The sequence below is a fragment of the Haliaeetus leucocephalus genome, unplaced genomic scaffold (genome assembly GCF_000737465.1).
Source record: "Haliaeetus leucocephalus isolate CR32 unplaced genomic scaffold, Haliaeetus_leucocephalus-4.0 Scaffold279, whole genome shotgun sequence".
Lineage (NCBI taxonomy): Eukaryota > Metazoa > Chordata > Aves > Accipitriformes > Accipitridae > Haliaeetus > Haliaeetus leucocephalus.
This window is the reverse complement of record NW_010972715.1, coordinates 161,324-178,045: the sequence shown is the minus strand read 5'-3', so window position 1 is coordinate 178,045 and position 16,722 is coordinate 161,324. Positions and strand designations below refer to the sequence as shown.

At 43.3% G+C, this 16,722-nt stretch overlaps 3 protein-coding genes across 3 annotated transcripts in view; 1 reads left to right on the top strand and 2 right to left on the bottom strand.

The window, feature by feature from the left end:
* Positions 1 to 358: 358 nt before the first annotated feature.
* On the bottom strand, positions 359 to 1,294 carry LOC104833311 (olfactory receptor 4S2-like). The gene has a single exon (XM_010569897.1). The coding sequence runs from the start codon at positions 1,292 to 1,294 to the stop codon at positions 359 to 361; it is 936 nt and encodes a 311-aa protein (XP_010568199.1).
* Positions 1,295 to 5,078: 3,784 nt separating this feature from the next.
* Positions 5,079 to 6,014, bottom strand: LOC104833310 (olfactory receptor 4S2-like). The gene has a single exon (XM_010569896.1). The coding sequence runs from the start codon at positions 6,012 to 6,014 to the stop codon at positions 5,079 to 5,081; it is 936 nt and encodes a 311-aa protein (XP_010568198.1).
* A 6,959-nt stretch (positions 6,015 to 12,973) lies between these two features.
* The window catches only part of LOC104833309 (mas-related G-protein coupled receptor member X1-like), a 4,291-nt gene continuing 542 nt past the window's right edge, over positions 12,974 to 16,722 (top strand). Inside the window, exons 1-2 of the mRNA XM_010569895.1 lie at positions 12,974 to 13,082; positions 16,294 to 16,670. Coding sequence (XP_010568197.1) covers positions 16,312 to 16,670 — 359 coding nt within the window. The 5' untranslated portion in view covers positions 12,974 to 13,082; positions 16,294 to 16,311. The remainder of the gene's footprint in view (positions 13,083 to 16,293; positions 16,671 to 16,722) is intronic.

Genomic DNA, 16,722 nt, shown 5'->3' with positions numbered 1-16,722 from the left:
TTCCCTCCAGCGTGTTGACCGCACCACACAACTTGGTGTCATCAGCAAACTTGCTGAGGGTGCACTCAATCTCACTCTCTATGTCACCAAGATACAGCTATGAGGTGCCTGAAGGTACATCCCACAATACCACCCCCAGTGCTCCGGTTTGGTAGCTGACAACAACCTCACATCCTTTTAATTGACAGTTTCCAAAGACGACAAGTTACATAAAACCACGAAGTTAGTGTCAGCCCTATTCTGAACAGCTGTGCTAAAAACAGAGCAACATTACTGCAAAGTCTCTCCTGAATGCTTGTCTTTCCCTCCTGATGGTTTCTCAAGCTCACGTCATCTTACAAACATGCCCTGTGTTGTTTCATTTCTCACTCCTCTTCACTTTTCTGCTCCACAACTTTTTCATGGCATTTTTCACCTCTTCATTTCGGAGGGTGTAGATCAAGGGATTAAGCATAGGCGTGACAATAGTGTAGAACACAGAGACCATCTTGTCTGCTGAGAAGGTGGTGGAAGGGCGCATATAGATGAAAATGCATGGCCCAAAGAACAGAACTACAACAGTGATGTGGGAAGTAGATGTATAGAGTGCTTTGAGACGCCCTTCAGAAGAGCGTGTCCTCAAAGAAACCAAGATAACAGCATAGGACACAACAAGAACAACAAAACAGCTCAGGGAAATCACACCACTATTGGCAGCCACACTGACACCAATGATGTAGGTGTCAGTGCAGGCCAGCTTCAGTAAAGGGTGAACATCACAGAAATAGTGGTCGATCTCATTGGGCCCACAAAACGGCAGCTGAATTGTCAACAGAGTCTGCACCACCGAGTGTACAAAGCCTCCCACCCAAGAAGCTGCCACCAGCCAGCCACAGACATGCTTGTTAACAGTACTCCTGTAATGAAGCGGCTTGCATATAGCAACGCAACGATCATAGGCCATCACTGTGAGAAGGAAGATCTCAGTGCACCCAAAGAAATGGCCTGCAAATACTTGAGCTATGCAGCCCACAAAAGAGATGGTCTTCTTCTCAACAAGAAGGTCATAAATGAGTTTGGGAGCTGTGACAGTAGAGTAACTGATGTCTACAACAGACAAGTAGCTCAGGAAGAAGTACATGGGAGAGTTCAGCTGTTCACTTGTCTTTATAGTAATGAGGATAAACAGGTTTCCAAGAATTATAGCAGCATAGAAGACTAAGAATAATGAGAAGCACACTTTCGCTACTGTCTTATCTTGTGTCAGTCCATGGAGGATGAACTCCGTCACATTGTTTTTGTTCTCCATAGACATCATGTAGACAGGACCTGAAGCACAGAAAAGAGACACGAGCTATGGCATTAGACATGGGACATTATCAGTACACATACCTACTGACCACTGGTATGTTAAATATTAAGCATATGTCCTTTGCTGTCTTTTTGGGACAGTTTCCATTTAAAGTCAATGCTTCCCTCAAGGAATAACAGGTGATATCCAAATCGGAATGTATTATTGACATCTATAATAACAAGCTCAGATTATTTATTTGAGGAGGGTGGTAGAAATAATACTCTCAAGGTTCCTAGTTCTCACCTTTGCCTCTTTTAAAAAAGAAGACTAATTACCAGGTCCCCTCAAGACCCACTTTTACCCTATGTTAGTTTGGAAATAAAAGTTGACCGAAAGAGACAGTGCAGCTATAATTCAAGTCCCAACATTTTGAACATGGCCTGAGGAAGGTCCTTGCGTAAGCAGTGATTGTACACTCCTCTTCAGTCCTCTAAAGGATTGCAACAGAACTACTCCTTATTATCTCTCTGACTGTGATAGACCTGAATAAGTTCAGTCACAGAAAGAGCTGGCCAGTGTTACAGTACATGAATGAACTAATCTGGAGCTAACTTGCATTAACAGTGCATTAGCAGGGGTTTATATACCTCACCCAGGTCCTGGACTTAGTGTGGAACACCTCATAAATACACCTGTAGTGACACCGGGGTAATGAATGCACCACTGGTGACCCTCCTTTTCTCAGAAACACCCATGATTTCACCTTTGCGGCATTCCCATACAGTACACAGGTATCACTAGTGTTCAATTTATACATGGAGATAGAGGTGGCAAATGTGTAATAACCTTGTCTATGGTATCAGCAAGCCCTTTGGGGTCTGAATTCTACCTGACAATCACGGGACACTCAGTTCTTTCTCCTGAGCTCTCTGCCTCAACTCCTGGCTACTCCCCACCTTGGGCAGCAGAGGAAAGGCTCTTCAGTGTCTCCATCGCTGCCTCCGTGCCCCTCCACGAGCAGAGAGAAAGCACGGTGGGACAGACCAAAGTGTGTGTGTCGTGACCATTGCTGCCTGACACGTACGGCTCAGACAGTGTAAGACCGAGCACACAGGCAGTGCCGTCATCGGCTCCTGAATCCTCTCTGTAACACTGACAGCATCCTTTTGACAGGTCTTTCTGGAAACGGCATATAACTGGGGAAAAAAGGCAAATAAGACAACAACTAGAACAAAGGCTGAAAAATCTGTAATTGAATTTTTTCTAATTCATAAAATGGACCTCACAAAAGTCACTCGGCAGAAATGCCTATTTTCAAAGGTAAGATTTCAGTGGCGCTTGAGCAAAACAAAGGAACAATATCAGAAAACTTACACCGTTCATATTTGCTAGTCTCCAAGAGTTCACCTGCTATTGCTCCTCTCACCACTTTACGTGGTTTCATCAGAACGTCTTAGCTGCAAGTTGCTGCTTAGATGTTGTGAAAGCAATCCATCTCTCTGCCAATTCTGAAACCTACGGTGGCTGAAAAGAACAGCCCGACTCTCCATCTGCATTTCTCATTCTGCACAAAAACAACTTCCAAGAGCACCTACAAGAACAATTATCTCTCACAAGATGGGGAAATTGTAGCAGAAATATTTAAAGTAAATCACACAGCAGAAGCACAAGACTATCAGGAGTAATGAGATCCCAGAGGCATACGAGGTTTTGTCAGAAGTCATCAGTAGACAAGGAGCTAAAAATTGTACTTTGGATATCTGTTAGGGTAGTCTCTGGAGAGTGATGTTGGTGTGGTCATCTAGACTGTTACATTGCACAGGGGTTTGCTTGCTTACTTGTTCGTTTGCTGGCTGGCTTTAGACAGCATTAGCTGTCCAGATAAATAGACTTTATTTACTATTGGACATGTATTTCTTCTGGAAGCATTTCTGGTTCAAATAAACATGACACCTAGCCATTCGCAAGATTTATATTCACCTTATCTTTGCAATCAAATATTCCTGAAGTAAAGATGTCTTTTACACAGGACATTTATACAAATTCTGCTTTCTGTCTTAAGCTAATATTTCTCATATGCATTCATATCTTATTAACTTGTTCTCACCATTGCATGTTGACAGCACAAAAAAGTATCACAACTGTGCTATAGACTGTTACCAACATCCGCTACACAAATTTGAAACAAGAAGTAAACCAGGAAATTACCTCAAAAATTTAAAAAGGTTTGTGGTTAGTCCTCACTGCACACCAGGTATTTTTAGTGAGACAATGCAAAACACAGAAGCAACTCTTTAGCCCAAGTATTAAGTTCTTATAAGAATTCTCTCCGAAGTGTAGAGGAGCCTAATGTTGTTTTCAGTGACGCCTTCCACAATCTATGATCGCATGTTTGCCCAGCCGCACCCAGAAGTGAGACCTCCAGAAAAAAACCCTGGTGTTCACCCCAAAAACATTCTTTAAAAATCTGTTTTTAATATATATTTATATATATAATTTTGCATATATATAAAGTTATAAGCCCTAGCTTGGGCTGGGAACACCTTGTAACCTTGACTCCTACTTAAGTTATGTTAAGGTTTAACACAGGTGCAGGTGTTTATAGGGAATGTAAGTGAAGAAATAAAAGTGCTTCAGTTACTTTTGGATGGCACCAAGCAGGTCTTTTCCTTCCTCGCTCAGCTGATTTGGTGGTTTTCTGCTGGCAAGGTAGGGGCTAGGGTCTCTTATTGTAGCTCCTCAGGTAAAGACCCAGAGCTGCTATAGCTTATCACCCTGTGACAGCTTTGACTGGCACTGAACTGGTTTGGTCTTTCATCCTCATGTTTCTTCTCTTTCCTCCTGCAATAGTAGGTGTACCAGCTGTTCCCATGGAAAACACGCTTCTTCCCTTGTGTGGGTGTGTAAATGTGTTCTGTTGGGCTAGGAGTTGTCTTGCATACTGGAATAGTTCCTAAACTTTTTTTTTTTCCATTGACACATGAAATTGTGCCTCCAAATGCCTTCTTTGGTGAATACTCCATTTTTTACAGTCTGCAAGGTGTCTTTCACTAGATCTATGATTCTGTGTTAGTCTCAACATCAAAATAAAAAACCTGAGTCAGAGCTGAAGGATGGAGAGGATGGTTGGAAGGATAGCATCAGTGACAGGTGAAGTAGAATTATAGAACAGTTTGGGTTGGAGGGGACCTTTGAAGATCATCTAGTCCAAACGCCCCTGCCACAGGCAGGGACATCTTTCACTAGATCAGGTTGCTCAAAGCCCCGTCCAACCTGGCTTTGAACACTGCAGAAAGGATTTGTTGCACCAGCAGGGGAAGGGGAGAAGCTTCCCCTCCTGTTACCTGCGTCAGCAAGTGACCCAGCTAGCACCTAATATCAGGTTTTTAATTGCTAACCCATAGATTCAAGATACCACAATGTGGGTCTCATAAAAAGGCATTTACTGCAAGCAGAAAGGGGCCTCTCTTTCCAGCAGCAGGTGACCATAGTCCTCTCTTTCCCAGCTGAATGGATTACAGAGCAGATGGAGTTCATCTGAAAGTTTATACCTGAGTAACAGGAAGATCTACCCGGACAACATTTTCAGTATTTTTGATAGTATTTATTTAAACTTTGGTGTTTCTTGTCACAGAGTTCACAATGTCTTTCAAATCAGAAGATGAACCTTCAGTGTCTTCCTAACTACAAAAGGAGCTAACAGCAAGCTTTTCTTTGAAAGGCAGTTTTGGGGGAATTTTCACAAAAGAAATTATAGTGATAGATGCTTGATTTTCTCCAGTCCTTTGGAAATGTTACCACAGTTCTACACCTTTCCTTTTTCACTTCCCAATTTTCTACTCCACAGTTTTCTCATGGCACTCTTCACCTCCTCATTTCTTAGCGTGTAGATGAGTGGGTTCAGCATGGGCGTGATGACAGTATAAAACACTGCCACGCTCTTGTCCTCCGTCAGAGTGCTGGACGGACGAATGTAGGTGAACGTGCATGGCCCGAAGAACAGAATCACCACAGTGATGTGGGACCCACAGGTGGAGAGGGCCTTGTGCCGCCCTTCGGCTGTTTGACTTTTCAAGGAAACCAGGATGACAACGTAGGACGTGACCAGGATGACGAAACAGCCCAGAGTTATCATTCCGCTGTTGGCAACAACAACGATGCCCACGGGATAGGTGTTGGTACAGGCCAGTTGTAGTAGGGGGTGGACATCACAGAAGTAGTGGTCAATTGTGTTAGGGCCACAGAAGGGGAGCTGAGTGGTGAGAAGAGTCTGCGCTATGGAGTGCACAAAGCCTCCCACCCACGAGCCCATCACCAACCGGCCACACGCACGCCTGGTCATGAGGGTGGTGTAGTGGAGAGGTCTGCAGATGGCAATATAGCGATCATAGGCCATCACCATGAGGAGGAAGATCTCCGTGCAGCCAAAGAAATGTACCCCAAACAGCTGTGCTATGCAACCCACAAAGGAGATGGTTTTATTTTCAACAAGGAAGTCGGCAATCATTTTGGGAGCTGTGACAGAAGAGTAACAGATATCTACAAAGGACAGGTAGCAGAGGAAGAAATACATGGGGGAGTTCAGACGCTGACTGCTAATTACAGTGATAATAATGAGCAGATTTCCTGCCACAATAATTACATAGAACAACAGAAACATCACAAAACATGTTTTCTGCACCCCTTGATCCTCTGAGAGGCCCAGAAGAATGAATTCCTTCACACTGCTTGCATTCTCCATGTTGATCAGTTGGGCAGCAATATGCAATGTACAGCCTAGGCACATGGAAAAATAAAGACAGACAAATGATTCATCAGGTTTTTTCATTATTAAAAATGAATTCTTTATCAGAAGTGCATACACACTAAGAAATATATAGGATTAGTATATGAAGTGTGTTTTTTGTTGTTTATTTTTTCTTCCCCCCCATGTGTTTAATTCTCCTTTCATGAGACTTCAGCCCTACCTGTTACCACATTGAGACAGGTGCATTCTGTGATATGTTCCTCTGTCCTGGTCCTCCAGGATTTTGAAGGCTGGTGTGCTAAGGACAAGGCTAGAGTGTTCACCTCGAGCACTACAGGGGCTACAGATGTTTAAAAGCATGTTTTCCCTCAGTGTAGACCAAGTCCCCGATAACAATCTTTGTGAAAACAGTGCCTTTAAGAACACCTAGAAGTATTCCTTGGAATGCCAATTTATTTTATAAGTAAAAATTATCTTTGAATTGTTCAGAGAGGAAATGAAACCACCCACAGAGGTAAAAAATCTCCTCTGTATATACATTTTGAAACATAAATTCTCAGCTTCATGGGCTGAACAATGAGTTCTGGGGAAGTTATTTATCAGGGTGAGAACAGCAAACAATTTCACATATGACTTACTCTAGTATTTAGCTTGTTCTAAATCTCAGCAATGTTCCTTTGAGAGGAAGGAAGAATGAAAGGATCTTTTCAGATCTTCTGTCACAGCATCGTACGAATTTTGCTTTATACTGATTTGTGATACACTCTGCAGGATATTCTCAAGAGTGAATTTCTGTTTAGTGAAGCCAGTCTAGCTGGTGGTCTCTCTATAAGAAGAACAGCTAAATTAAGGTCCTTTACAGAACCCTTTCTTTCTCCATAGACTAAGGGGAGCCTAAGTAAATTAACATCACCAGGGTTGAGTTAACTTCAGAGAATAATCCTTTTTGTCCCCTGAAAGTAGCTCGGAGCTTTCCATAATGCCCCCCCCCCCCCCCCTTTTTTTTTTTTTTTTTTTGTGCTACGGCTGAACTCCGTATCTCTAGGCATTTATACCTCTACAGTTTCTCTTTTCAGACATGATCACATTCCAGTGTGAATGTGGGGCTTCTTTGGTTTGGCCTGTTCCAGCTATAGCCCCTGGAGCACTACATGTCACTAGTAAATAAATAATCTACATCTTTAAAAAGACTTAGTCCTTAGCATTACCAGGTGGCTGTTATGCACCCAGATATCAGAGCTGCTTTGGTCAAAAAAGCCTGGAAACCACCAGATTGAACTCTTTACAGAGTTTAACCAAAAAAAGGCACCTCAAAACCGACTATCAGCTGTATGGGATTCATCCTGGTATGAAAACATTCCCAGTCAACTGCTGTAAAAAATTGTCATTGCAAGTCCTGCCCAATGAAAGCACAAGCAGTTCTCCCTGTTTGTGCAGGTGATCTGAGCAGATCTGTGGAATGATTCAGTTAATGCAAATTATCTAGCACCTATTTAAAATTACAGCAAAATCAGAAACTCTTGTGCAGGCAAAAACTGATCAGGCATCCACAGGAAACACTGAAATGGAGAAAAACCAAAATTGCTCTCAAACACACAAAGTAAAGCCTAGAGAGGAAGTTGGGAAAGTCAGGGACTTTTTCTGTGCTTAAGGCTGCACTAACAGTGGGTAAAAGATATTCAAGAAGGGGGGTAAAATTTACATGGATAATTCCTGTTCTGATATATCTCCAAGAAAAAAAGATCAATAAGAAGAATGTGATATCGATTTCTACCTAGTCTTACCGAGTTGTGATCCTTTCCATTCCTCCTCTTTTCACTTAGCACTGACATAGTTTTCTACCAAAAACAGAAGGACAAAAATGGGGACATATTTATGGCTGTGCAGTAGCCAGTGGGAGAGAAATTGCTGGGCTCTATCCAGGCCAGAGCAGAACTGGAAGCAAACCCCACCAGTCTCGGTGTCATGTTTAGGCAATCAGTGGTTCAGAAAGGAGTGACCAAGAGAGAAATGATCAAGGAAAACTATATTGCTGAATAACAGCAGATGGGAAACTTCTAAGCTAAAACAAGGTGTATATTTTTGAAAGGATTGTAAAGATACGACCCATCCACAACAGACAGCTTTACTGTGTGTCCTTCTTGGTAAGGTCCCTGTCACCACCACCAAATTGCATTTTACAATATATTCATCTCCCTCATTCCATCTCATTGACTTATGTCATGTAGGCACCTATATCTGAGCCAGTCACATACATTCTTTCTTCTGCCTTTGCAGGGCAATTCATGACCAGCCTCAGGTGCCTACTGAAAGATGTGATTAATTACATGCTGGAGGTGCCTATTTCTTTCTGTTGACTCCGAGAGGATGGCTAGAACGACTAATTCAGTAGAGGATTCCCACATGTCTTACCCCTAAAAATATCTTTTCAGGGAGAGACTAGAGGTACATGATATAATGCAATCAACTGCAAAATAAAATAAATACAATGTGGACTGCTAATATTTCAAAAAGGATGAGAAATTGCACCATCTCCTTATTGCAAGCATTCTTCCCTAAAATCTCAGGTGGTTAATGGGAAACAAAATAACAAAATAACCTAATCTGGGACTACAGAACTAGCTTTGTACATGGTTCCAGCCAAAGATAGCCATAGACAGTTGATGAATTTTATGGAAATTTCTTTCTGTATTTTCACATTTGTTCAAGAAGAAGGGAAACAAAGGGGGAAAGGAAATCAGGAAAAGAAGAGAAGAAAAGAAATTTAAAAAGAAAAGAAAGAATCCAGAGAACCCGGAGAACTTACCTCCTCTGTGTTTGGAGATCTAATTTTTTGTGTAAGGGCTGTATGATTTTATCTCCTCAACACCTGCCTTCCCTGGTAGGAATGTGTTAGAGCACACAGGCTTTAAAGAACACAGAACAGCTTCTGGAAAGCTTCTAACACTTGCTTAGGAAGTGCCTTTTACTGTATAATCCCATCTGATTTAATTTCTTGCTTTCTTGTATCACAAGTGTATCTTGGTATTTTCTGCCTATGTGAGAACTGCTTTGATGGGCTGTCTGGATCGTGTGATGCATTCAGAGCCCAGCAGCAGAAAGAAGGCTGAGAAGAAAACTGTTTAAGTAGCACTCTTTAACCCTCTCCAAGGAAATCTCCCACCTCAAGGGCTCTTGGGGCTGGAGGAGCGAGGCGTGGAGGCTTAATGAAGGGAAGGCATGAAAGGAAGGGCAAAGGAGGAGGAATTAATTCTGTCCTGACTGAAAAGTTTAGGCAAACATAAATTAAAGAAATAGCTGTCAGTCAGTGATAATGGTATTATGAAGGCATTTCAGGATTCCTCCAGTAGAAATAACAGCCAGTGGATTAGCAGAACATTAAACTGGACAAGCATGTGATGTGACCTAGTCCGGTTAACCCTTTCCAGAGTCCTTCCTTAAGCCACGCATTATGGTTTTCCCAAGTGTAGAGGCCCATGAGATCCACTGCTATGGCTTTATAGCATTGTGTGTAATAAAACAGTACTTCACATCTTTGGGTATTCCAAAAAGAAAACACATAAAACACAAATCTTCCTTAAAAAAAAATCAGAGAGAGTTCTAGTAATAAGGACAGAGGTGCCATACTCTGGGGGTGGTAAAGAGTTACCTCTCACAGTAGTATTTTAAAGGGCAAGTTAGGCACACTTCTCTCAGTAGTGGTTCTGATTAAGTTAAGTTTTCACAGAGACAGAAGATGGCCTGGGTTACCTCTTGATGACTCTTCAAGTCCTATTTTGCATAAAATGTCATCAGCGGCAACCCAGTGAATAAAGCCTTTTGCAAGAACTTGCACATTTTAGCAAAGGTCAGCTAATTACAAAGGAAAAAGAAATCCTTCTTTTGCAAATGGGGAAACCAAGGGAGGAAGTCAGCTATTTTATGCCTGTGGAAGTCAGCTGAGTTCAGTCTTTGTCACTCCAGGCTTTCCTATGGAAAGAAATAAATCTCTTCAGAAATGGATTCACCTGATCTCCCTCAGACCTGATTTTAGGATGAGATTAGCTCTGAAATAGACATCTAGATTTTGAACAAAATTACTTAGGGCAGACAAAGGCCATGTCCAAAGAGTTACAGTCAATGGCTCAATGTCCAAGTAGAAACCAGCAACAAGTGGTGTCCTTCAGGGGTCTGTACTGGGACCAATACTATTTAGTATCTTCATCATTGATATAGGGCAGTGGGATCAAATGCACCCTCTGTAAGTCTGCTGATGACACCAAGCTGAGTGGTGCGGTTGATACGCTTGAGGGAAGGGATGCCACCCAGAGGGACCTTGACAGGCTTGAGGAGTGGGCCCATGAGAAAGAACCTCATGAAGTTCAACAAGGCCAAGCGCAAGGTCATGCACATGGGTTGAGGCAATCCCCACTATCAGTACAAACTGAGGATGAAGGGATTGAGAGCAGCCCTGCAGACAAGAATTTGGGGATACTGGTGGATGAAAATTTGAACGTGAGCCAGCAATGTGCGCTTGCAGCCCAGAAAGTCAATCATATCCCGGGCTCCATAAAAAGAAGTGTGACCAGCAGGTTGAGGGAGGTGATTCTCCCCCTCTACTCCGCTCCGGTGAGACCCCACATGGAGTACTGCATCCAGCTCTGGGGTCCTCGGTACAAGACAGACAGGGACCTGTTAGAGTGGGTCCAGAGGAGGGCCATGAAAACAATCTGAGGGCTGGAACACTTCTCCTGTGAAGAAAGGCTGAGAGAGTTCAGTCTGAAGAAGAGAAGGCTCCTCAAGACCTTCTTGTGGCCTTTCAATATATAAAGGGGGCTCATAAGAAAGACAGAGAAAGGCTTTTCAACAAGGCCTGTAGTGACAGGACAAGGGGCAATGGTTTTAAGCTGAAGAGTAGATTTAGATTGGACACAAGGAAGAAATTTTTTATGATGAGGGTGGTGAGACACTGGAAAATGTTGCCCAGAGAAGTTATGGATGTCCCATCACTGGAAGTTGTCCTGGTTAAACCATGACAGAAGAGTTCAAGGTCAGGTTGGATGGGGCTTTGAGCAACGTGATCTAGTGGAATGTGCCCCTGCCCATGGCAAGGGGGGTTGGACTACATGAGGTCCCCTCCTACCCAAACCATTCTATGATTCTATACAATCTTTCTGTCAAGAAAAGCCTCATCCTTCTTAAGACTTCCACAGCCAGAGGTGAGTCTATGAAACAAAACACAATAAAGCAAACAGATATGCCAGTTCATGCATCAGTTCAACTCAAACTCATCCCTCCTCTGAAGTCTACTGTGTATTTTTAGGCTTCTGACTTACAGGTGTCAATAAATAGTTTCATCTGCTGCCCGCTACTTTGTTTTGTTGACATTTCTTGAAATTTAGAATGGCCCGATAACAACCAAGGTAATGTAACCATCTCCCAACACAGAATGCCAGTGATCCATGCAGTGAAAATGGAAATCCCCAAATTAATGAGGAGGTTAAATACTGCTCTGGTTGAAAATAGACCTCTAACTTAAATATCATCTTACACTGCAGCCTGGAGTCCTGGCCAGATTAATAAGGGTTAACAGTAGTCACTATAGGAAACAGAGTATTGGGTAAGGAAGTAAAAACAGTCGTACAATCATTGGGAAAGGAAGAGGAACAACAAATGACAGAAGAAGCTAAGGATGAGCCATCGGCTATCTGGCCTGCTAAGATAATTTGGGCCAGATCTGCCAGTTTCTGTACCCACTGACACTCATGGCAGCAATTTGGCTAGTGTTATATTCATCTCTTTTTGTTTCCCTAGCCAAATGGACTAGCAGAAGTGACTTAATGCACAAGCCCAAATCAAGAGTTGCTGGTATCTCCTGTTGCAAAATAGTTCTCTATAAGGATGTGCTTACTGCCAGGAAAGGAGAAAGGTGTTTCCTCCACTTACATTGGCATGTGGATCTGGACATCCTGGTGGTAGCTCATGCACATGGAGGGACTGTGCATGGTGAGATGAGTGAGATGTTGTGGGTGGGTAGTGAATGCTGACAGGGGGCTGTCTTGATAGAGAAACGAGGTGGTGAAAAGGTGTGAATTTGGTGGTGGGCGAGATGGGGCTGAGGCACTCTTTGGGGAGAAGTTGTGAAACTGGAAATGGAAGGCACAAGGGTGGAGGGTGTCTTGAGGGATTTTATGAAATCGGAAATGCCTGAGGTACGGTGAAGGACTGTGCTGAAAGACAGTGTGAAGTGGCGGCTAATACTGTGGGGTGTGAAGTTGCAGTTGGAAGAGCTCGTGACTTCAGAAGCAGGCATTGTGTACTGAGGGCAGCACAAGCAGAGGTTGTGCAGTTGTAGCTGCCGAGGTATGGTAAGGCTATGGAGTTTGGGTGGACCCTCCTCCAGGAAAGGTTGTGTCAAGCAGTAGGGACTAAGTAGGCTGGTAATTTGTGTCGGGAGAGGCTGTGGGTCAGAGGACACCCTGTGGTGATGGGTGCCTTAAGGCCAGTTTGGCAGGGCCAGTAGGCCCTTGGGGAATAAGAAGTTGGGCTGAGGGAGGTTGTGAAATCATCAGCAAGCGTTATGGAAAAGGACTGACAATTTCTCAATCTACGTGATCCTGAGCAGCAGTAAGGCATCCTTGTCACAGACTGTGAAACTAGAGCCTCTCAGGGACACAGGTAGGAAATAAAGCATCAGTGCAAGAGGCAAGGTATAATTTTGTACAGATGGTTCTTGCTTTCTTTGTATTGTGAGACTGGCTGAAGAAGGGAGAAGTAGTAAAAAACCCATTTCCTGAGACAAGACAGTGACAGGTTCTGTACAAAGAGGGAAGTGATTCAAATGTAAGTGACCACACACAAGCTAGATATTTCCCCAAGAGACCGATTGGCTGGCTGTTGGATGTCACGTTGAAAAGACCGTGGCTTTTTAAACAGTGTCTAACTAGCCCAGCACTACATTATGACACAAGGATTTTATCTGGACCATATGTCACAGAATTCAGGTGACAATTTTACCCAGCAGATCCGTACCAGCCAGCTGCTGCAAATCAGTCACTGAAATTCCAAGGAACCCACAAAAAGGTAAGAAATCCTAGATGGTATCTTTGCCATTGCATTCTGTCTAATGCTTTCTGTCACGCTTTTGGAGAGACGGTGAGGGGAAGGGAGGAGAAAAAAATGGAGGAAAGGAAATCAAACATTTTCTTCTCCTGCTGGTTAGAAATTCACTCTAGGTAAGAACTGGTCTTGATCATTTTCAAGATAAGGAGAGCTTCATTCTGAGGACCCTTTTCTGTGAACAAGTGCTATTGAATTGCTCTAAATACATCTTCTGTAACATAAGATGTCATTATTCAGAAACCTAGCATTACCAGTTTTGGTCTTAGATGATCACTTAAGGTTAGCCAAGAACATACAACAGCATAAGTTTCTGTCCATAGTCTAAAACGTCTTTGTGGTGTCAAGGTTGTTCAAACTGACATCTGCCACAAGAACTATGTGGTACTCAGCAGGCAAACCATAGGACGGGTGTTTAACCTCAAGGGAGAAAAGACCACCTAGACTCAGCCTGCTTCTGTTTGATGCAAACTTTCACTAGTTTCATTAAGGAAGTAGACTCATGTCTTGAATGCGTCTTGGAGACAACAAGAAATCTGTCTGTCCAGGGTCATACAGTAAATATAGTAGAACTGTGAGTGACATTTTTGGTATTCTTTTCCACGGTCTACAGAATTCAGAGAAGGATTTCTTCACTGCCATTACAGTAGAAGGCAAAACTATTGATGTTTTGTCATTTGTCCACAGGGAGTCCATTACAGCCATATCTGTACATATCTTGTACATGATCAATGGCACAGGGACATGTCATTTAACATTAGGAAATACGCTTGATGAGTTTAAGTTAGACAGCTAACCACCTGTCATTCCCTGAATGCCCAGTGGAGAGAGATGCAATTCTGGAGGATGGGGTCAATCACCTTCTGGAGATGACTCCAGCAGGGAGGTAGAACAGCCACTTTCCTAAAACGGGCACCGGCTCAGAAGGCTGGAGTGGGCTTAGGCAGAGCTTAAGTGACACTTGAATGTTCATGTCCTCTTCAAATCAATTGGAAATTTGCTTCAGTTTACACAGATAGTTTGTGGCAGAGAGATAGTGCTGCATTGGGAATCCTAAAGGTTAAGAAACCACTTAACCAATGGGTCTTCCTTTCTCCTCACAGCAGACTTGGTTCACAGAATTAGAGGCTGCTTCAGCTACTTCCTACTGTGAATCAAGGTCTGATAGTTTGCTGCCACTGCAAAAGTAGGTAGCAAGGAAGTGAACAAAGTCATAACGCTGTAACTTTTCAATTTGCTTGCTAGAAATGTTCGGGGAAGAGGTGGCCTTGCTAGTGAAGTTGGTCAGGCAGTATGCTGCTCTCCCCAGATAAGGAAAGAGAAGGTGAGCTTGAGCTCTGAGATGTTCCTGTTGTGAAACTGGGCTACAACAGAGATTCTGTGCATTCTGAAGGAGATGATGGTTTTTTGTTTTCCATAGTCCCTTTCAGTATGTACCAAAATTCTTTCTTTAGAGACCATTAGTCTCTAAGGTCTTAATGTTAGAAGCACTCAAGGTCCCATAACAGCTGAGGACAGAATCATCCAGCTTCCTATAAAAGAGTATGATGCAGTGCCAGAAGCTCCCTGGTTTCAGTCAACCCTAAAGGTTTCACATCCTGCAAGCCCTGGTGAAGTTAAGGGTGGAATTCACCTCAGTTATCTTCAGCTGTCCACACAATAATCCTCTCGCTGAAGCTGGCACTCTGCGACGTATCTGCAAAGACAGGCAGGTGACTGCACACCTACCTAAGACACATATCTTCGGATAAAATACATTACCGTTGGAGGTGCTCATAAACCTCCATTAATTCAAATGGCAGCTTTAAAGGCAATGTTAAATGAGATGTTTGCATTTTTAATGGTGAAAGCTAGGTGTAACAGTCCCAGCTGGACTGCCAGCCAAGCACTGCTGGCGTCCATGCCTTCCACGGACTAATGCGGCAAGATTGTCTCCACCGCTCCAGGCGATCAGCTGGCCGAGGAAATCACCTGCATCATGCATTTACTTCGCCTCTGTCCATGTAGCACTGAAGAACATGTGTGTGGGGTGCTGAGATGAAACAATAATGATTCAACCTGTCACATTTCGCTTGTTTATGGAAGTCTGTCTCCATGTATGCTGCAGCATCTTACAAAGAGAGAACAGACTATTCATGCTGGTTAGACTGCTCAGTGATTCACATCTTCCTAGCTCTCCCCATTTTGACTTGTTCCACTCTTCATTTTATCTCCTGCTGTCTTTCATGACACTTCTCTACCTTGCCATGTCAAAATTAATAGCTGGTGGGGAGAGAGGAAAAGAGCCACAGTGTTTGACCTCATCAGACAAAAAAAGGGTGTGAATTCTATTTTTCAACCTCCCCCCCCCCCCCCAAGATTCTCATTCAGATCCCAGTATCATGGGGGAAGAAGCAGGGTGAACTGCCTCAGGGAATGGGGTGAAATAATTATTTGAGTCATAATTCCAATATCCTGTGAGGGTCAGACATTTTGTCCCACATACGGTTCTTAGAGTTTCTCTCTGAGAAGGAAGTTATTAAGGGCTGATTCTGTCAGACTGAATTGTTTATTGTCTGTACATAGGGCTCAAGAGAACAAACCAACCATATTAAACTACACTTTATTAAAATAGAAATCAGTCATCAACATAAAAAAAAACCAGCTATTTTGAGTACTCTCTACCATGTTTTCTGGGCATATGCATAGGACAAAACTCAATCAGCTTTCATGCTGATTAAAATTGTATGCTGATTGCCTAGAACTTTCACACAAGATTTGTCTCACATAATCCTAGCTACATGAAGCAAAGACAGTTATCCTAGAGTTGTTAACACTGGGTTCTCCTTTTATTCAGACAAGAGGTACTTTTCAGTCATGATTCATCTAAACTATAATTGCTTTTTTAAGATATTTGTTTCCCAATACTGACTGCAAAAAGGACCCTCAAGAAACGAATTTTTAAAAGGGAGAAATACAAGGCAATCGAGCGTTTCCTACATGTCATATAGAATTTGGCCTTAGATACAGTGCTTTGAACAATGCCTCAAAGATCTGTGCTCTAAAGCCAAACACAGCAGTCCCTCCCTAAACCAAGCTTTGGCTACAAAGAGCTGGAACAAATCCAGAAACACCACCAGGTCACCATGAGGGAAAGTCACACTGGACTTACCACCTCTCTCCTCTCTGCTTACAGGTCTGTCTGAAATCACTTATGAGTACTTCAGCTACGTCAATCTTCCTCCCAACTGCAACCAGCCAGGCTCATGGGACTAATCAGAGCGTGGCGGTGGAAAAGACAGAGGCATCGTACGCTGTCCTCAAGTTCATGGAGAGCTTCTGCCTCATCAGCGCCGTCTGCGGGATGGTGGGAAACGGCATAGTCCTGTGGTACCTCGGCTTTCGCATCCGGAGGAACCACTTCACTGTCTACATCGTCAACCTGGCCGCTGCCGACTTTGGCTACCTCCTCTGCATCGCCGTTGAGACGGTTCAGTACCTGATGCAGTTCAACGTGGGGGTGCAGTTCGGGCCCTTCCTCTTCCTGGATCTTTTCATGTACGGGACCGGCTTGTATCTCCCGACCGCTATCAGCATCGAGAGGGGCCTCTCCGTCCTCTGTCCC